General features: G+C 43.1%; 1 protein-coding gene across 1 annotated transcript in view; it reads right to left on the bottom strand.

The window, feature by feature from the left end:
• The window catches only part of ERICH6B (glutamate rich 6B), a 71,133-nt gene that overhangs the window by 11,824 nt on the left and 37,776 nt on the right, over positions 1-21,533 (bottom strand). The window contains exons 8-11 of the mRNA XM_033176966.1: positions 19,863-19,951; positions 13,633-13,769; positions 9,088-9,149; positions 6,742-6,899 (exon numbers count right to left, since the gene is read on the bottom strand). Coding sequence (XP_033032857.1) covers positions 6,742-6,899; positions 9,088-9,149; positions 13,633-13,769; positions 19,863-19,951 — 446 coding nt within the window. The remainder of the gene's footprint in view (positions 1-6,741; positions 6,900-9,087; positions 9,150-13,632; positions 13,770-19,862; positions 19,952-21,533) is intronic.

The following is a 21,533-nucleotide window of genomic DNA, read 5'->3' as shown; positions in this document are numbered from 1 at the left end:
TTCCAGGGAAATAGAGATTTCGTTTCTCCAGTAGTTTCCATTTGCCAAACAGTCATGAGTGATGGTTTAACATGGTGGCCACTGTTTTCAGGAGATTCCATCAGATGAGTCCTCATTTCTTGTGCAATAGCTATTGGAAATTTTTTATTAAAAGTTCATCCATCAGGACTTCTCCATTGCAGTTGGCCGCAGAGTCCTGTCTGGCTGCTGAATGATATTCCTGAAATCTCATGGGTATTCTTTGCATTATTTAAAAATATTTCTGTAAGCAATCCTCTGAGCAGGTAGTCTCTTCGGGTTTTAGTTCTCTTGTGAAGTCTTTAACTTAGTTAAAAAAGCAGTTTTCTGGAAATTTCTTGTAGTTGCAAGACATTCCTTAAACTGTTTTATCTGATCAGATTCTGGTATTTGTGCAACCATATTCTTTTAGTATGTTTATTAGTCACCGTTTTTGACACATGAGTTTCCTTTCTGTTCTGGAAAAGCAGTTGTCCAATCTTGGCTTGAATGTTTCCAGTGAGACCTGATTTGTTAGGTAAGTGCTGACTCTCCTTTCTGACATCGGTATGAAGCTGGGGACCACATTGCCAGTTAAATCTAGGGGTGGAGAATTGGGGTCATGATGGGCGCTGTGGTCACTGGATGGGCCCAAATTATTATTGTAAAAGTTGAATAATTCTTTGTCCAAAGAAAGCTTTAAGCAGAATGCAAAATTTAAGGTGATAAGAGACAGATGCAGTTCTGTTTGAGAGAAAGCTGTCTGTTAGTTTTCACCTAGACATCGGGTAGGAAGCACTCCTCAAGGTGACAATGATCATATAGCCAGCATACAGTGGCTGTTTCCTTATGCAGAGCACTGCACTAAATACCTTAATTCCACAGTATACTGACCTCACAAAATATGCACTATCATTTATTCCTGTTTAAGAGAGGCTAAATGACTTACACAAAGTTATCTAGCGAGAAGAGAGCCAGGCTCCAGCAATCTGACCCCCAAGATTCAGATTTATCCCTGATGCTGCTTCTAACCATTAAGCTCCCAGTCACCTGGGACATTTAGTCCACAAAGCACTGCTTTTTTCTTTAAACCTAAAAAAAAACCCTTAAAAATTTTTTTCTTTCTTTGATAATAAAAATTGTATATATTTATGTTGTACAATATGATGCTTTGACATATGCATTACCTCACATATGTTTTGTTATGGTGAGAAAACTTAAAATCTACTCTCTTAGCAATGTTCAGGTATGCAATATATTGATATATATTATATATAATATCAATATATCAATATATAATATCAATAATATCTATATAATATATCAATATATAATATATGATATGTAATCTATATATAATCTATATAATCTCTATATCATATAATATATATAATATATAATAATCAATATATAATATTAGCTTTAGTCCCCATGATGTACAATAGACCTCTTAAACTTATTCCTCCTGTCTAGTGGAAATTTTGTATCCTTTGATCAACACTTCCCTATTTCCCTACTCCTCAGCTCCTGGTCACTCTGTTTCTATGAGTTTGATGTTTTTAGGTTCCACACATAAGTGAGTCATAAAGTACTTGACTTTCTGTGCCTGGCTTATTTCTCTTAGCATAATCCCTTCCAGGTTCATCCATGTTTTCACAAATGACAGGATTTTCCTCTTTTTAAAGGCTGAATAGTATTCCATTGGGTATATAGACCACATTTTCCTTTTTCATCCATCCGTTGATGGAGACTTGGTTTAAAAAGTGCTTTGTATTATACCCACAGTTGGTTTGCCTGGTGACCTGTTGGAAATGTCCAGATACTTTTCATGGGTAGCGGGTATTTGTCACTTAGGTCTTATTTTCAAAAGCCACCCAAAAGCCAGAATTTCTTGAGATGCTTTCTGTTTGTCAAATTCACTTGTCATGTAATGAAATTTTTCTGATGATAAGAATCCCATGGACAAAGCAAAATCTCTTACACAGAGCTAGAGTTGGCACACGTTCTCTCACTGGGAAATATATAACAAACGGCATGTCTAAGCATCTGAAGCTCATCAGCATTTGCTTGAAGACAATAGGATGCAAAAGCTTAAAGTGCAGAGTGAGGAGACTATGTCTCTGGCCTTGCCTGCAGTCCTGCAGGCGGGACCCCGAGCTGTGCCAGAGCTGTTCAGCGAGCTCGCCATAGTTGCTGCGAGGCCCTGGGTCCTGGACTGGAGTGGTTGGATTTGGCCTGCACACCAGCACACACAGAAGGTGCTGCACTCAGTAAACAGCTTGGGATTTATTGCCTGTTTGTAAAACAAACAAACAAAACCAAATGTGCCACTCCCTGCCATGGGTGCTTGGTGCAGCCTACCATGAATGGTAGGTGAGAAAGGATCCTCTGCTTAGAGATCTTGGTGAGAATCTTCCTCTTGGCTGCAGGGAGGACATTTTAGATGTTAGTGGGGAGGGGGTGCCATGGAGGGTAGATGGTGCCAGAACTGGCAAAGATCTGAGGCAGGGTAGGGCCTGGAGTGTGGAAGAACATGGAGTTATATAGCCTAATTGGAACAATAAGCCAAGTAAGGGTTTTTTTTTTTTTTTTTTTTTTTTTTGAGACGGAGTCTCGCTCTGTCGCCCAGGCTGGAGTGCAGTGGCCGGATCTCAGCTCACTGCAAGCTCCGCCTCCCGGGTTCTCGCCATTCTCCTGCCTCAGCCTCCAGAGTAGCTGGGACTACAGGCGCCCACCACCGCACCTGGCTAGTTTTTTGTATTTTTTTTTAGTAGAGGCGGGGTTTCACCGTATTAGCCAGGATGGTCTCGATCTCCTGACCTCGTGATCCGCCCGTCTCGGCCTCCCAAAGTGCTGGGATTACAGGCTTGAGCCACCGCGCCCGGCCGGGTTCTTTTATTTATTAGAAGACGTGAGGCCAGGGATAGGAGAAAGCTGAAGCCTTTATATGAGGGCTTCCAACACCCTTACCATTGTCTGCTACAACCTAGAGAGTCCCCTTCTCCTGTCCATAGGAGTTCTGACTGGTCCCACAGACTTCCCTTCTCAGTGCAGGCCCAAGAGTTGAAGGAATACCAAACTTCTCATTCCTTGTCTGAAGGCCAGAAAGGTCCATACCTTGGTTAACCGTATTGGTTTCCTACTCTCTTCCACTTTTGCCACAGTTGGGGCCACACTCACGATGTAAAGCTGTCCTATTGCTTTTCCTCTTAGTGCAAGCTGTTCCATTTCCCAGCTCTCTTGCAGCTAGCTGGGGTCATGGGACCCATTCTGGTCAATGGAATTTAAAGATTTTTTTTCTAGTTCTGTGAAGAATGATGGTGGTATTTTGATGGGAATTGCATTGAATTTGTAGATTGCTTTTGGCAGTACGGTCATTTTCACAATATTGATTTTACCCATCTCTGAGCATGGAATGTGTTTCTAGTTGTTTGTGTTGTCTATGATTTCTTTCTGCAGCGTTTTGTAGTTTTCCTTGTAGAGATCTTTTACCTCCTTGGTCAGGTATATTCCTATGTATTTTTATTTTATTTTTTGCAGCTATTGTAAAAAGAGTTGAGATCTTGATTTGATTTTCAGCTTGGTCACTGTTGGTGTAGAGGAGAGCTACTGATTTGTGTACATTAGTTTCGTATCTGGAAACTTTGCTGAATGATTTGATCAGTTCTAGGAGCTTTCTGGAGGAGTCTTTAGGGTTTTCTAGGCATACAATCGTATCATCAGCAAACAGTGACAGTTTGACTTCCTCTTTACCAGTTTGGGTGCCCTTTCTTTCTCTTGCCTGATTGCTTTGGCTAGGCCTTCCAGTACTATGTTGAAGAGAAGTGGTGAGAGTGGGCATCCTTGTCTTGTTCCAGTTCTCAGAGGGAATGCTTTCAACTTTTCCCCATTCAGTATTATGTTGGCTGTGGGTTTGTCATAGATGGCTTTTATCATATTGAGGTATGTCCCTGGTATGCCGATTTTGCTGAGAGTTTTAATTGTAAAGGGATTCTGGATTTTGTTGAGTGCTTTTTCTGTGTCTATTGAGATGATCATGTGATTTTTGTTTTTAATTCATTTATATTGTGAATCACATTTATTGATGTGGGTATGGTAAACCATTCCTGCATGCCTGGTATGAAACCCACTTGATCATGGTGGATTATCTTTTTGATACGTTGTTGGATTTGGTTAGTTAGTATTTTGTTAAGGATTTTTACATCTATATTCACCAGGGATATTGGTCTGTGGTTTTCTTTTTTTGGTATGTCCTTTCCTGGTTTTGGTATTAGGGTGACACTGGCTTCACAGAATGATTAAGGGAGGATTCCCTCTTTTTCTCCCTGTGGAATAGTGTCAGTAGGATTGGTACCAATTCTTCTTTGAATGTCTGGTAGAATTTTTTTTTGTTGGTAATTTTTAAAATTATCATTTCAATCTCACTGCTCATTATTGGTCTCTTCAGGGTATCTAATTCTTCTTGATTTAAGCTAGGAGGATTGTGTATTTCCAGGAATTTGTCTGTCTCCTCTAGGTCTTCTAGTTTATGCATGTAAAGGTGTTCATAGTAGCCTTGAATGATCTGTATTTCTGTGGTGTCAGTTGCAATATCTCCCCTTTTGTTTCTAATTGAATTTATTTGGATTTTCTCTCTTCTTTTCTTGGTTAATCTTGCTGATGGTCTATCAATTTTATTTATCTTTTCAAAGAACCAACTTTTTGTTTCATTTTTCTTTTTTCTTTCTTTTTTTTTTGTTTGTTTCAATTTCATTTAGTTCTGCTCTGATCTTGGTTATTTCTTTTCTTCTGCTTGGTTTGAGTTTGGTTTGTTCTTGCTTCTCCAGTTCCTTGAGGTGTGACTTTAGATTGTCTGTGCTCTTTCAGACTTTTTGATGTAGGCATTTAGGGCTACTAACTTTCCTCTTAGCCGCCTTTGCTGTATCCCAGAGGTTTTGATAGGTTGTGTCACTATTGTCATTCAGTTCTAAAAATTTTTAAATTTCCATCATGATTTCATTGTTGACCCAATAATCATTCAGGAGCAGGTTATTTAATTTCCATGTATTTGCATGGTTTTGAGTATTCCTTTTGGAGTTGATTTCCAGTTTTATTCCACTGTGGTCTGAGAGAGTGCTTATATAATTTCAATTTTCTTAAATTTATTGAGACTTGTTTTGTGGCCTATCACATGGTCTATCTTGGAGAAAGTTCCATGCACTGATGAATAGAAAGTATATTCCACAGTTGTTGGGTAGAATGTTCTGTAAATATCTGTTAAGTCCATTTGTTCCAAGGTATAGTTTAAATCCATTGTTTCTTTGTTGGCTTTTTGTCTTGATGACCTGTCTAGTGCTGTCAGTGGAGTATTGAAGCCCCCACTATTATTGTGTTGGTGTCTATCTCATTTCTTAGGTCCAGTAGTAATTGTTTGATACATTTGGGAGCTCCAATGTTAGCTGCATATATATTTAGGATTGTGATATTTTCCTGTTGGACAAGGCCTTTTATCATTATATAATCTCCCTCTTTGTCTTTCTAAACAGCTATTGCTTTAAAGTTTGTTTTGTCTGATATAAGAATAGCTACTCCTGCTCGCTTTTGGTGTTCATTTGCATGGAAGGAATGACTCTAATATTTTGAGACTAGTTTTCACTCAGATCTTTGTATAATAGTATCAGTCTTTATAAATACTACCATGTAATAAATTTTTTTATAGGCTTCATTTTTTAGAGCAGGTCCTGGAAAAATTGAGTGGAAAGTACAGCTTCCCATATATGCACAGCCTCCCCAACCATCAACACCACCTCCACCAGAGAGTGGTACATTTGTTATAATTGGTGAACCTACACTGACACACCATTATCACCCACAGCCCAGAGTTTACACTAGGGTTCTCTCTTGATGTTGCACATTCTGTGGATTTGGACAAATGTACAATGACATGTATCCAACATTGTGGAATCATACAGAAGGGTTTAACTGCCCTAAAACTCCCGAGTTTCACCTTTTCATCCTTTCTTGCCCCCATCCCCTAGCAACCGCTGATCTTTTTACTGTCTCCATAGCTTTGTCTTTTCCAGCATGTCATATAGTAGGTATCATAATATGTAACCTTTTCAGATTGGTTTCTTTCACTTGGTAAAATGTGTTTAAGTTTCCTCCATGTCTTTTCATGGCTTAATAGCTCATTTCTTTTTAGTGCTGAATAATATTTAATTGTATGAATGTACCACAGCTGATTTATCCATTCACTGTGTGACTGATTTTTGATATGGATTCTAATTTGTTAGGGGGATGAATCTATATATATCTTTTTCTTTTTAGAGGCAGGGTCTTGCTATGTTGCCTAGGCTACTAGGGTACAGTGGCTATTTACAGGTGTGATCATAGCACACTGCAGCCTCAAACTCCTGGGCTCAAGGGATCCCCCTTCTCACCCTCCTAAGCAGCTGGGACTACAGATGTATGCCACAGTGTCTGGCTGGGGCCTATATAATATACATTTCCTTTATTCTACCCTCAAATCCATTCAATTGCCTAATACAGACCCTGCAGGCAGAAGACTCTCAATAAATCCTAGTAAAAATCCTAGTCAGTCTGCCAACAACCCACATACTCAGGTGTACTTCTGATATCTTGGATGCATTTTTGTGTTTACATTGTGTGTTGTTCCTTACAACTCTCTGATGGTGTGTGCACACCTCACCGGAGCCAAAAAAATCCTGTGCAAAGTGAAAAACAGCAATGTACTGCCCCTCTTACCACTGTCTTCTTCTGTATCCATTCCTTATCTCGTTCTAATTTCTTCCTACGACGAACAACACGTTGAGGCTTTTGGACTTCTTTTGTCTCATGCTTCTCAGGTGTTGGTTCGGTCATTAAATGAAATGTGAAAGTGGTCATCTCTGTTACTTTTTGAGCTGCCATTCAATTCAATGATTGCATCGAATAAGATTTTGGTGGGAAAGAGAAAGGAAACTTAGATCTGTCTTTCTCAAGGTGCCAAAGGGAGTTGGAGGGTTTGGGAGACCTGCCATTTTTCCCCAGTAAGGAAGGCTGTCGGGTAGTGGGAAGATTAAGGACTTTGAAGAGAGAAATGTTGGGGCTGACATTCCAGCTCACTCTGTTTGGTCACACATTCATTTAACATGTACTTATCAAGTGCCTAGTGCATGTCAGCCCAGTGCTGGATGCCTGATATGGCAGTGACAGTCAACCTGTACAGATGTGGGGGTATGAGTGGGTGACGCAGTCATATGCCAACTACATCGTAATTAGAGGAGCACTTACCCAGCGAATGGTGTGGCTGCTAATTGAAAAAACAGGTGAAAGTCAGGGAGTCATCAACAAAAGGTAAAACAGAAGTGTATATTAACATGTCATTTCAAAGGTAAGACAAAGTACAGGTTTGATGAATGGGCTCTGGGATCATTTTTGCTCAAATCACACCAATAATTGAGTGACTGATTGACTGAGACAGAATGTTGCTCTGTTGCCCAGGCTGGAGTGCAGTGGCAAGATCTTGGCTCACTGCAACCTCTGCCTCCTGGGTTCAAGCAATTCTTGTGCCTCAGCTGGGATTACAGGTGTGTGCCACCACACCTGGCTAATGTAGAGACAAGGTTTTGCCATGTTGGCCAGGCTGGTCTCAAACTCCTGGCCTCAAAGGATTATCCTGTCTCAGCTGCCCAAAGTGTTGGGATTACGGGCATGAGGCACCGCACCTGGCTGAGTTTTGTTTTTTAAAGCATTCAACTTAGTTTTCATTTCTTAGCAACAAGTTTCTTTTTATATTCATTTTGTCCATTTTTATGACAATTGAATTTTGGAACTAGTAAAAATAACTGAAAAACAAACCTAGTGTCTTCTGATAAGTGCTTAACACAACAGTGGGAGCTGAGTGGTTGGAGCTGTGGTGAGGGGTTTCTAGCTGTGTTATCAGCCAACATGTTCTTGGCGGGAGTGAGGAGCCCCAGCTTACTACTTAACGGGGAGGTCAGTTAGGAGAGTGCCGTGTGTCCCACCATTGAGGTCAACACAGGCTTCCATGAGAGCTCATGGGAGGGATCTTAACCGGGCTTTGAAGCTGAGAAGATTTCTACCTCCAGTGGAAGGTAAATCTATAGCCTGCAAAAGAGGAATCCCAGCATAAGCACTGTCTGGTTGGAAGCTGGAGTGGCGATGGGTTAGTGGTGACACAGGATTCAGGAGAGGCAGGCAGGGCCCGCAGCAGCTATTCCTTAAGAGTTAGGTCAGGGGCATACATTGGTACTGGGGGTAAAAGGACTCTATTGAGAGGGAATCAGGCTGAGACAAGGCTCAGCAAGAAAAAGTACCATGATTAGCTATGTCTCCTATGAATATGGCTGTCATTTTCATGTTAATTGGGTCCAGTCACCTGGAAGATATACCATGTTGTAGTTTTGAATGAAGATAGCTTAGTCTCTTCACTGAAGCCTTCCATGATTAGATCCATGAAGCTGATAACTTCCATGATTTGCAAATCTTAATAACTGGACACCAAATGCCTTTAGTCTCTTGGTAAAGGAGCTATTCGTTTTCCAATTTTTGCACTAATATTCCTTTCCTGGAGTACCCCACTCCCCCAAATATGTGTTAGATCCCTTACTGTGTGGTCCCACAGTGTCCCCTTCCCATCATAGGGCCTAACCATTCTATATGGTAATTCCCTACTTTCTTGTCTATCCTTTCAAGAATAGACCAATGAAGCCTGAGAAGCTCACTCTTTCTGGAGCATTCTCTTTCAAAGGAGCTCTGATCTGAGAACCAGAGAACACAGCTGCCCTGGAGAGCATCCTTTTTGGGAAGTAAGACAGTCCACACCACTGAAATGCCAAGGTGACTCGCTCTGTGTTCAGATGCCCCCATCTGCCCCTGCCACCAAGAGAGAAACTCACTGGGGCCCTAGACTCTGTCTGTCATGCTCAGTATTTCATCCTTGGCAGCCAGGACCACATTAGCCCTGTGGGCACTGAAGTGAGTGGATGAGCCCTATCCACCTTCTTTACAGTACAGCAGAAGGGGAGAGGTGGTGGGATGCAGACAGGAGAGCCAGCACCTGGTGGAAAATGGTGGAGTGGTGCCTACCTTCACGTCTCCTCTTAATCCATAAGATTGTTTCCTTGAACTTTTCGTAATTTTTCTTCAACCTAAAAGTAAAGTGCATCATCTTTAAAAGCCAAGACTAAATTCACACATACATGCCATCACACACAGTGCAAACAGTACTGAAGTCTGTAGAGTCTCTTGCACAGGTGGAAATGGGGCCAATGGCTTTGCTTTCTAAGCCAGTTTTCTTCGAGTCAATGCCCAGGAGCAAAGGGATGGTGCCTGATATCCATTTAGTGCTTCCCTTGTGGTCTGACCCACACCCAGAGCATGCAGCTGAACCCTGAACCCTTCGAAAAAAATTCAACGAGGGGAACCTTGGGGGCCGCTGACAGGGCAGGGAGGTCCAAATGCAAGTGTGGCCCTATGAGTTAACTCACACAGCTGGATTCGATTTTCTGCAGCTTGTCTATATTCCAGTGAAACCCAGAACCACCTGAAACCCCTTTGCATTCAGTAGGACACTTTCAAATAGCCTTACTCAAAAGGACTTATCATGAAAGCCACACAAGTCACAGCTCTTCAATGTGATCAAGCCCTTTTCTCCCTCTCATGTCAACACACAGAGTGAGTCATCCTGGCATTTCAGTGGCGTGGACTGTTTTCCTTCCAAATAAGGATGCTCTCCAGGGTAGCTGTGTTGTCTAGTTCTTAGATCAGAGTCCCTTTGAAAGGGAATGTGCCAGAAGGACTGAGCTTCCCAGGCTTAATTGGATCTGAAAAGGAGGCCTTTGCCATTGCAGATTTTAAATCCTTAGATCAGTTTCCTTGAAGAGGGCATACTAATTTAGCCCAGAGTAACTCCAGGAAGCAAACATCCTTTGCTGGAAAGGGCTGCACTGTTACTTAGCACAGAGCAATGGTTCCCTTATTCATACCCTAGAAGCAATAGGGAAATTTGAGAATGAGTCCATGGCCCATTTGTACCAAATGTTATTCATTTATCATGCAAGGACTTTTAATGGAATTGAAGCAGTTACCTAGCCTATTGGCATCTGTGAAAAAATAAGGACCAAGAAATGGGTGGAGTGGGGGTCTATCCTTTAGGCTCAGAACAAGATTCCAAACACAGATAAGAGTTAAACTCCAGTGAGGGGATCTAGCCAGAGGCACCCAAAGCCCTTTTGGGAAGACTGGCTGTTCCTCTCTTGTTTTTTTATCCACCTTTCCAAACGAGTGGAATCCCCATCAGCTGGCTCTTTAATACCAGAGACTGGGGTATACTCTACTGTATCCCTAGGGCCTAGATTAGCACATAGTAGGTGCACATGAAATATCTGTTGAATGCAATCAGGTTAGAATCAGCCTTTGATACAGGTGTAAATGGGAAGAGAGGGAGGAAATGGCACAGAGGCAGTGGGATAATGTGTAGGATATTATTTCGTGTTTGGTTTTGCTGATCCAAAAGCTTGGGAGTTCTTTGTGTTTTTGCCTTCCCATTTCCCAGAGAAGCCTTGGGGATCTCTTGCCCCATGCCTCTACTGAGTCCACAGTGGAAGCTGCTGGCAGTCAATCTCTTCCTGACTTTTGTGAACACCTGAACTTGCCCACGTGATTAGGTAGGGCACCTTGTTTCACACAGCCTGTCCCTGGTGCCACTGCTGAGCAGTCTGCAACAGACCCATGGGGGCACAAACACATACCTGGCTCTCCAGGTTTCTGACAGTGGATAAAGGAAAGAGCAGGCTTCCATGCTGAGAGCATGCCTGCACCACAGGCTGGGTGTATGTATGATATAGTTTGGCTGTGTCCCCACCCAAATCTTATCTTGAATTCCCATGTGTGGTGAAAGGAACCCAGTGGGAGGTAACTGAACCATGGGGGCATCTTTTCTATGCTGTTCTTGTGATAGTGAAAAAGTCTTATGAGATCTGACTGTTATTGAATTTCCCTGTACAAGCTCTCTTGTCTGCCACCATGTGAGATGTGCTTTTCACCTTCCACCATGATTCTGAGCCCTCCCCAGCCATGTGGAACTGTAAGTCCATGAAATCTCTTTCTTTTGTAAATTACCCAGTCTTGGGCATGTCTTTATCAGCAGTGTGAAAACAGATTAATACAGTAAATTGGTACCAGTAGAGTGGGGTGCTGCTAAAAGATACTTGAAAATGTGGATGTGACTTTGGAACTAGGTAACAGGCAGGAGTTGGAACAGTTTGGAGGCCTCAGAAGAAGACAGGAAAATGTGGGAAAGTTTGGAACTTCCTAGAGACTTGTCGAATGACTTTGCCCAAAATGCTGACAAAAAAGTCCAGGCTGAGGTGGTCTCAGATGGAAATGAGGAACTTGTTGGGAACTGGAGCAAAGGTGACCCTTTTATGTTTTAGCAAAGAGACTGGCAGCCGTTTTGCCCGTGCCCTAGAGATCTGTGAAACTTTGAACTTGAGGGGGATGATTTAGGGTAGCTGGTGGAAGAAATTTCTAAGAGGCAAAGCATTCAAGAGGTGACTTGGGTGCTGTTAAAGGCATTCAGTTTACTAAGGGAAGCAGAGCATAAATGTTCAGAAAATTTGCAGCCTGACAATGCAATAGAAAAGAAACTTCTATTTTCTGAGAAGAAATTCAAGCCAGCTGCAGAAATTTGCATAAGTAATGAGGAGCTGAATGTTAATCCCCAAGACAATGGGGAAAATGTCTCCAGGGTGTCAGAGGTCTTCACAGCAGCCCCTCCTATCACAGGCCTGAAGGTCTAGGGGGAAAAAATGGTTTCATGGGCCAGGCCCAGGGTCCCCGTGTTGTGTGCAGCCTAGGGACTTGGTGCCTTGCATAGCAGCTGCTCCAGCCATGGCTGAAAGGGGTCAACACAGAGCTTGGGCCATGGCTTCAGAGGGTGCAAACCCCAAGCCTGGGCACCTACCACATGGTGTTGAGCCTGTGAGTGCACAGAAGTCAAGAATTGGGGTTTGGGAACCTCTGCCTAGATTTTGGAGGATGTATGGAAACGTCTGGATGCCTAGGCAAAAGTTTGCTGTAGGGGTGGGGTCCTTATGGAGAACCTCTGCTAGTGCAGTATGGATGGGAAATGTGGGGTCAGATCCTCCACACAGAGTGTGGGGCACCACCTAGTGGAGCACCACTGACAGCTTGCACTGTGCATTTGGAAAAGCCTCCGACACTCAATGCCAGCCCATAAAAGCAGCTGGGAGGGAGGCTATACTCTGCAAAGTCACAGGGGCAGAGCTGCCCAAGACCATGGGAACCCACCTCTTGCATTAGTGTGACCTGGATGTAAGACACAGAGCTAAAGGAGATTATTTTGGAACTTTAACGTTTAATGACTGCCCTATTGGATTTTGGACTTGCATGGGGCCTGTAGCCCCTTCATTTTGGCCAGTTTCTCCCAGTTGGAACAGCTGTATTTATCCAATGTCTGTACCCCCATTGTATCTAGGAAGTAACTAACTTGCTTTCGATTTTATAGGCTCATAGGCAGAAGGGACTTGCCTTGTCTCAGATGAGACTTTGGACTGTAAACTTTTGAGTTAATGCTGAAAGGAGTTAAGACTTTGGGGGACAGTTGGGAATGCATGATTGGTTTTTGAAATGTGAGGATATGAGATTGAGAGGGGCTGGTGGTGGGATGATATGGTTTGGCTGTGTTCCCACCCAAATCTCATCTTGAATTCCCACGAGTTGTGAGAGGGACCCAGTGGAAGGTAATTGAATCATGGGGACGGGCCTTTCCCATTCTGTTCTCGTAATAGTGAGTAAGTCTCATGAGATCTGATGGTTATCATAAGGGGCAGTTTTCCTGAAAAAGCTGTCTTCACTTGTCTGCCACTGTGTAAGATGTGCCTTTCACCTTCTGCCATGATTGTGAGGCCTCCTCAGTCACATGAAACTGTAAGTCCATTAAATATCTTTCTTTTGTAAATTGCCCAATCTTGGGTCTTTATCAGCAGCATGAAAATGAACTAATACAGTGTACAAATGGCTGGAACATTTTGTGACCTGGGGCCTTGCCAGCTAGAAAGACCTGGTGCCAGTGACACAGGTCTACAATAACCTTACAGGGGCCCTGGTCGTAACCCCAGGTTAGTGAAGCTCAAGGCTCTCCCTCCTTCAAGATGCATGGAAAAGCATTAGCTCACCTAGTGTGAAGCCAGGGAATTTGGTGGGCAGTTGCCCCAGGTCTTGACTCCCCAATGTCTTCTCCTTAAGTGCCAGGGGTCTACACTTTGCTCCCTAGACTTTTGTACAAGTTCATGGTCCCTGCAAGCCTTTTCTTGCCCTGAATTTCCAGCCTCTGTCACCATCTGCCTTGATCTTATCCTGTACCTCCCATGCTTGCAATGTCCTTGCTCTTGAGTTTGATTTTGGTCTAGCAGCTGGATCATTCTGCACATCTGACCCCTGGATCTTACCCTTTCCCTGTGGTTGACCTGTTCCTGATCCTTGACTCAGGGAACCTGTCTGGTCCTGACTTTGCTCTTTTTGTTGATGGCTCAATTTACACTTTCCCTGCTGCCACCTCTGGCATACCCAAATCCACTGACCAATCATTTGGCCTTACCAGTTACTTACATAATTAACAGCTTCCATCTGTTTTCACTTTCCAGTAGCCTAGTTAGGGGAATGTCAAAATCCTCTTCCAGTTCATTGCGAGCAGCCATTTCTTTGATTATTGTTTTAAATACTGTCTGATAGGAGCTGTTCAAAAACTACAAAAGGATCAAAGAATGAAATATTCAGAAAATGGAAATTAATGATTTATTAGTTAATCACCTTTCTGACTCCCAAAGGTACTGTGTGACACTTCAACATATTATTCTAAAAACACAAAAATGGGAACCAGGGGAAGAGAGAGGGAGAGCAACGGAAAGGATAGCTAATGGCTGCTGAGCTTAATATCTAGGTGATGGGCTGATCTGTGCAGCAAACCACCATGGCACACGTTTACCTATGTAACAAACTTGCACATCCTGCACCCTGAATTTAAAAGTTGAAGATAACAAAAGGAAAAAGAAAACGGGACCCATAGGATGGTTAGCAAGAATTCTTTTAAAGAGTATTTCCATTATCATCATACCCTCTTCTCGTTCCTCAATTTCCTTAAAAAAGTTTTAAACATCAGTATGCCAAAAAATCTTTGGAGAACATAAAATTATCTTCTTTTTCCAAATGTGGAGATGGCTATGGAATGTAAAAATGCTTCCATGCTTTAAGAGCATAACAGGTTTTCTGCATTCTACAAATGGCCAAGCTCCCATTGGTGATTCATTTATTCAATGTGAAGGATGAGTCTTCAGAAAAGTAGCATAGCACCTTGTGCATCATTGCATTAGGCAGTTCTGCTTTTAAAGATTCTTCCAAAGTAATGACATTACAATCTGCCCCCCCCCCTTTTTTTTTTAAAAGATGGAGTTTCAGTCTGTCTCCCAGGCTGGAGTGCAGTGGCACAATCTAGGCTCACTGCAACCTCTGCCTCCTGGGTTCAAGTGATTCTCATGCCTCAGCCTCCTGAGTAGCTGGGATCACAGGCATGTGCCACCATGCCCAGCTAATTTTTGTATCTTTAGTAGAGATGGGATTTCACCATGTTGGCCAGGCTAGTCTTGAACTCCTGGCCTCAAGTGATCTGCCTGCCTCAGTCTCCCAAAGTGCTGGGACTACAGGTGTGTGCCACAGCACTTGTCCACAAGCTGCCTTTTTATTTGGCCAGTTTGATCATTCTTTCCCATGTCTGTGCTGCTGACCAGGATTGACCCATAGGTGGGTCCTCACCAGAGTTTCTGTTTTGGATCTCTTTTGATGGAAAGTGAAGCAGGCGTCTTAGAGAGGACAGCCAGGAATTGGTCATGTTGCCTATTCTTTGCTCATCAACAGGCTGAGATTGCTGTTGTTCAATGTGTGATCATGGAGAATATACCATTAACTCACTAGCTTCCTACAGCAAGTGAAAGACCAACATATCCGAAGTTGCACATGATCTGGGACAGATACAAGGATATGGCTTATGGCTGGCCAGTGTTTCTAGGCTGGGGGAAAGCTGGGGTGCTTTAGGTCCGGCTTGCCTGATTCTTAGCCTCTGAGCCCTGTCTCTATTTCTTGAGTCAGTGCTTCAGGACAGGTTGGGGTGAAGACCTTTGCTGCCCATATTTCTGCCTCTAAATTCCTCATTGTTGACAATCCCTCCTTTGGGATGAAGTGACTTTCTGTTCACCTAGGCCAGTGATCTATCCCCATTCGGTTTGCATTTTATGTTCTGTTCTTCAGAAAATAGAGTGTCTGTTGTGGTCCGCTGGATGGCCAACCACCTGGGTGGGTTGTACTCTAGACTGTGCCACGCCACTCTATGAAGCCAGCATCTGTGACATCTTATGGGGTTTACTCCATTTGCTTGCGTAGCCTACAGAGTGGAACCATCCCCATCATCGTGTATTTGGCATTAGGTGTATTTGGCACCTCAGTGATGAGGACTCCCAAGCCCAGAGACTTCTCCTGGGTTAATATCTGGTTCTTGGAGTCAAAATAATTTTCGCTGCAAGGTTTGTGATGCATAAGTATGTCACTGAAATAAAAAATGAAGGCTGGGCATGGTGGCTCACACCTGTAATCCCAGCACTTTGGGAGGCTGAGGCGAGTGGATCACTTGAGCCCAGGAATTCGAGACCAGCCTGGGCAACATAGTGAGACCCTGCCTCTATAAGAAAAAAAACAAATCAAGCATGTGATAGTAAATTAAAAATAGCAAATGAATCAAGTTGTCAGAATAACTGAACTATAGGTTGATAGACCCCCTCCAAATAGGAGGGCTTTAGCTTCCTCTCCCCAGTTTTTACCCCTCTGGTTTCTGGTAGTCTCTCAAAATGTGCCTCAGAAGTTTACTTAAACAAGTCTTGCAGCTGCAGATTTTGTGTGGCATTCGCCCCACTGCAGCCACAGGTTCCGCGTGGCATTCGCCCCATTGCAGCTGCAGGTTCCATGTGGCATTCACTCCATTCTTCTCCTCCTGCTCTGACCCACTTGTCTGTATCTATCACCTACCATGTTGCTTGCAGATGTGCTGCTTTGCCAAGCTGCATCACTGCCTATCCTGGGAATGCAGTGTCTGTGCCACACGTGCTGCCACAGCACCCTAAGCATTCAATCCTTGGGGAAGAGAGTGGCACAGAGACCGGGGGAAAGGACTCCTCAGCCCTGGGACATATTTTTTCACTGGGACTCTGGAGTAGCACTGCTGTGTCTAGAGTTTCACAATGTGTACCATGACTAGTTTTCGTAAGTGACTTTACATGTTAGTCTTTACACCCTAATCGTAGGGGTCCTCTTTCCATCTATGGCATTTGGATAAGAAGATATGGTATCATTCCCTCCAACCATTTTTTTTGGGGGGTTCCTCCTTGCTTACCAAAAACTATTCTCCACACTAACTGCAAACCAAGAAAGCTCCTAGGCTCATGTGTAAACACCAGCTAATGCTGGAATGCTTTTACGAGTTGGGGGACGGGGGTTTTGTCTACCTGCAGTAGTCAGACAAAAAAATGCCTTGTGATCCTCTCCCCATCTAAGGCTTCAGCTGTATGCTAAGGATTCTATTATGGTTGAATTGTGTTTCTCCACTTCCCTGCCACCCAAATTCGTATGTTGAAGTTCAATACCTTAGAATATGATCGTTTGGAGATAGGTTCTTCACAGAGGTACTCAAGTTGAAATGAGGTCCTTAGGGTGGGCTCTAATCCAGTATGACTGGTGTCTTTACAGCAAGGGGAAATGTGGACATACAGACATGCATGGAGGCAGAATGGGGTGAACAGATGTAGGAGAAGATGGCCATCTACAAGTCACGGACAGAGACCTGGGCCAGATCCTTCCCTCACAGCCCTCACAAGGAACGAACTCTGCTGACATCTTGATTTCAGATTTCGAGTCTCCAGAACTATGAGATAGTAAATTTTGTTGTTCAAGTCACTCAAAGGTGGCACTTTGTTAACAATAGGCCTTAGCAAATGAATACAGATTCCAAATGAAAATCTTTAGCCAAGACCTTTCTCCCAGGACCTAGATTGTGTATTTCTGGTTTTCAATTGAACTTTATCTGGATATCTTATAGGAACTTAACACTCAGTGTGTACCAAATAGAATTTTCTATCTTACCCTACAAATGTACCCTTCTTCTCCTCTTCAGCTTTCCAGCCTATAGTGTAGAAATCCGTACCATGTCATGGCAGCTGTGCTGGGCACTGCCCTGAGCTGCCAGGCTTTCCCATGTGTTCATCTGTACTGCTACATATTACTAATCTTCCTGCCCTCAGCCTCTCCCCTCCAATTCATCATCCACAAAGCTACCAGAGTGACCTTTAAAAAAGGAAATTTGACCCTGTCCGTGGAGAAAGGACTCAGTATTGTTGGGGTCTTTGGCTAGATCTCCTATGCCATATTGTTTCCCCCAAATAAATTCCACATAGTTTTAAAGAGATCCCTTAGATAGCTAGAGGAACACATAAATTAATTATAAAAATTATTTTGAGGGGTGAAAAGACCTCTCTACACATGAAACAATACTTAGTAATCAGAAAAGAAAATACTGATACATGCGACTACCTGCACATAAAAAATGACCCTGTCATGGACAATACCAAGAAGAAGGTTGGAAAACAATACAAACTGGAAACAAATTTCCATGTATGTCAGAAAAATAATTAAGTTCTTTCATATATTAAAAGCCCTCACAAATCAGAAAGAAAGAGAAATAAGCAACTTGGTAGAAGAGAAGACAACACCAACTGGCCACTCACAGAGAGACACGAATGTCCAATAATTGTGAAAATGCCCATCACCTTTCTTAACGGAGGAGATGCAAAAACCAACAATGAGATGCTATTTTCACCCTATCAGATGGGCCAGAATTCTGTCCCTTGGTGGTCGAGGATATGATGAAGGAGGCCTTCTCATGCCCTCTAGGTGGGAATAGGAAAATGGTACAACTTACCGGTGGGGAAATTCGTCAATGCTTCTTGAGTTAAAGATGCAGATAGTTCTGGTTCCAGCATCAACTGCTAGAAATTTATTCTTTACATACACTTGCATTTGTATGTAATAATATATGTACAATTCATTGCATTGAATATATATATATTTATATGTACACACAGATACACACACACACGCACACAAGACTGGAAACAAGTTAGACATCCATTGACAGGGCGCTAGTGAAATTATGGTACAAGATGTAATGGAATACCAAAGCTTTCCGAAATATGTTATTAAGGGAAAAGTAAGTTATAGAACAGAATGTACATCATGATTCCATTTGTGGATATGCATGTGTTTGAAAAGACATCTATGTGTATATACGCGTTAAAATTTCCAGGATAGGTAAATAGCAGTATACAGCAGTTATTTTATTAAAGTAAGGAAGTAGAGGCTTGAAATATTTATTTCATAGCCTTCTTTACTACTTCAATATTTTCAAATGGTGTGCACCTGGTAGCTTCTCAATGTAAAAGCTAGATAGTTTAGGGAGTTTGAATCAAAATACTTAAAGAAATTAAAAACAAGTCTGATTGTGTCACATTCTTGCCTAAAATCCTTTAGTAGCAAAGTCCTAGAATGTCACGGTGCTTGTGATGAGAGCTCCCCTGCTCAGCCCACCTGTCCCAAGGAAAACTCTGGAATGCTCCCAGATCTGCCATGTCCTTCCAGAACACACACGGAGATGTGTCTGTCACCTGAGAATGCAGTGCTACCTGATATAGCTAAACATCAATGGGCAGGAGCCTTGAAGTTTTCTGAATAACTTGTGTCTAATTAAAACAATTCCTTCAGGTTTCAACTCTAGTTGAAAAATCTTTCCAAAATGCCTGAGTTTACTTTCCTGCCTTTGTAAATCCAAAGCAGTAAATCTAAATTTATGTCATTTTTTTCTCCCTTCATTGTAGTATTTCAGTAAATCTTAGTAATATGGTGCTTTATAGAGGCAAGTATAGAATTTAGGGCTAAATATAAACTGAGACCAGAAAATTTCTCAATTAAAAACATTTTAACAATGAAATATTTAGTTTTTTGCCTTTTCTTTTATAAATTTAGGAAAACATATCTGCTTAACTTTGGGTTCCGGAGACACAGATTTCATTTTTAGGATTGTAGTCAGCACCTACAATCTGAGAGGTCTTAGCAGTCGAGGACAGGATGCATAATAATGCTTCCCTCAGAATCAGCATGGAGTGCAAGCCCTAGAGGAAGCTGATGCAGGAAATTGGAGCCACTAGGCTGCCCCCCATAGGCAAAACATTCATGTGGCATGTTTACAAAATTATAACAAAAATTTGGTCTTAAAGACAAGAAAGCATCCAGTGGATGTAAGGCTTACTGAAACCATGATGACTCCCCCATGTCCCCTCTGGTGATTGGGAACAGCTGGGGAGAGCACCCTGTTGAATTTCCAGGGCTGGTTCTGTGTCTCTCTGCAGGGTGGTCATGGTCACAGACCTGCAAAGATGGGAGAGACACACCACTGCTATTTGCTGTGGTGCCTGCCTGGAGTAGAGAGGTTAGCATCTGGAGTTTTCTGTCTTGCCAGGTTGCCCCATCTACATAGAGGGAGTAGGCTTTCCTTGGGGTTTTTCTGTCTATGCATGTTGGAGTTTCTGGGTTGCTGTCTTTAACACCCAGTCTGGGGTATATGAGACAAAAAGAAAACTCAGGTCCTCAGATCCCAAGACCTCAGCCAGCTTGCCTGGGCTGGGCTTGGGCCACCCTGTTCTAACATTTGGAGCGGGGGCTGGGTCTCAAGTTTTTATCCAACTTACATGTTCATCTAAGTCCTCCACTTCCAGCTTGTCCATGGACTCATCTGTTATACCATCCCAAAAGTTCTCTTTAGAAGCAAACTCCATGACTTTCAATTTTGGAAGGAGCATCAAAAGGAAGGGCATGTGGAAAGAAAACCAAAAACATAAAAAATTTAAAAAGAATAGAAATAGATTGATGGTATTTACCTTTGCCCTTCCAAAAAATGCATACATCATCAATGAGATATTAAATAGTTAATCACATGACCTAAAATTCAACTTGGGGGTACTAATAAAATTGGAATAAGAGGGTCAGTTTCAGTGGCCGACTTAAGAAAGCAAGTGTGTGTTCCTAGTGGCTGGTGACGGTCAGTCTGACAAAGTGGTCTTTGAATGAGTCCTGAGTGAAGTAAGGAATGCACAGGCAGAAGGCCACAATCCAGCAGAGGACTAGGAGGTGCAAAAGCCCTGAGGTGAGTGTGGGAGGGGCGTGTTTGACACATGGCCGGGGGGACCCTCTGTTATGCCCGCAGTAGAGTAGACATGAAGTTGCACATCCTGAGGGGAGGTCAGAGAGGAGTCAGGGGCGGGTGAGGGAGGGAGGAGTAGGTGGGCAGGTGGTGGGCTGGGGCCAGCTTTCAAAGGACCTTGTAGGCTATGGGAAGGACTTTAGATTTTGTTCTGAAGGAGACTTATTCCGAGTGTGATTTTCACTTGGAAATTTCAAGAAATATATCTGTCTTCCACCAGGCTTGTCAAAATTTGCCAATTTCTAGAATTGCATATGATTCATAATTACTAATCAGAGCATAAGAGATGAATCCCTGAGCCAGTGAGCTGGATGGAGAATATCTTCCAGAGACAGTGAATGCCCTTATTCCTACAAAGGTCAGCGGCAGCCTGGTGACTCTCCAGGCCGGAAGAGTAGCTTAAAGCCTCCAGGGAGCTGGGGAGCAAGCTGAATTGTGGAACTGATCAGTACAACTTGGGCCTCTCTTCCATACTCCTGGGAAGGTGATTCTGAGAGAAGAACTCAGAGGAAGTGGCTCTGGCATGATAATTGGGTCCCCAGGAAAATGATGGTGGCCGATTGTCTCAGCTTCTGATGACACCAGCCTTTTCCAGCTAGCCCCTCCGGAGAGCCTGGGAACCCTGCCAGGTTGGCCCTAGACTGATTTTGTGTCCTTCTTACGCCTTTGGGGACAGAGATGGGATGTTCTTTGTGATCTCTACACATTACTTTTGTTCTTCTTCCCAATTTTGGCTCTGTGGCAAAAACTCTGACTCCTTCGGGCTCCTCCTGGGATGGAGAATTTTACCGAGCTGGGGCTGCCTTTACCCACACAGGCCTGGGGCCTCTATACTTGCAAACCTTCTTCTGCAGCCTTGGCTTGTGCCTGACAGACTTGCCGCATATGAGGTGGGCCCCATGCTTCCAGAATTCCCTGGCAATTCGTCCATCACTTCCCACAGGTGTACACAATGCCACCCCACTGGGGTACCCACAACAGGGCAAAGGCAAGGGCATGCTCAGCTTGATTCTAAAAACACTGTGTGTTCCTGAACTGTCTGCCATGGAAACGACCAAGGAAGTTTTAAAAAAAAAAAAACCATGGAGGAAAACCCAGCAAGAATCCTTGGGAATTCAAGCAAGCACTGGGGAAGCTCCTTGTGGGTGGCAGTAGAGAG

Source organism: Trachypithecus francoisi, unplaced genomic scaffold, assembly GCF_009764315.1.
Source record: "Trachypithecus francoisi isolate TF-2019V2 unplaced genomic scaffold, Tfra_2.0 Lachesis_group18, whole genome shotgun sequence".
In the NCBI taxonomy this organism is placed as follows: domain Eukaryota; kingdom Metazoa; phylum Chordata; class Mammalia; order Primates; family Cercopithecidae; genus Trachypithecus; species Trachypithecus francoisi.
The sequence above is the reverse complement of the archived record's forward strand: the minus strand, read 5'-3'. Positions and strand labels throughout refer to the sequence as shown.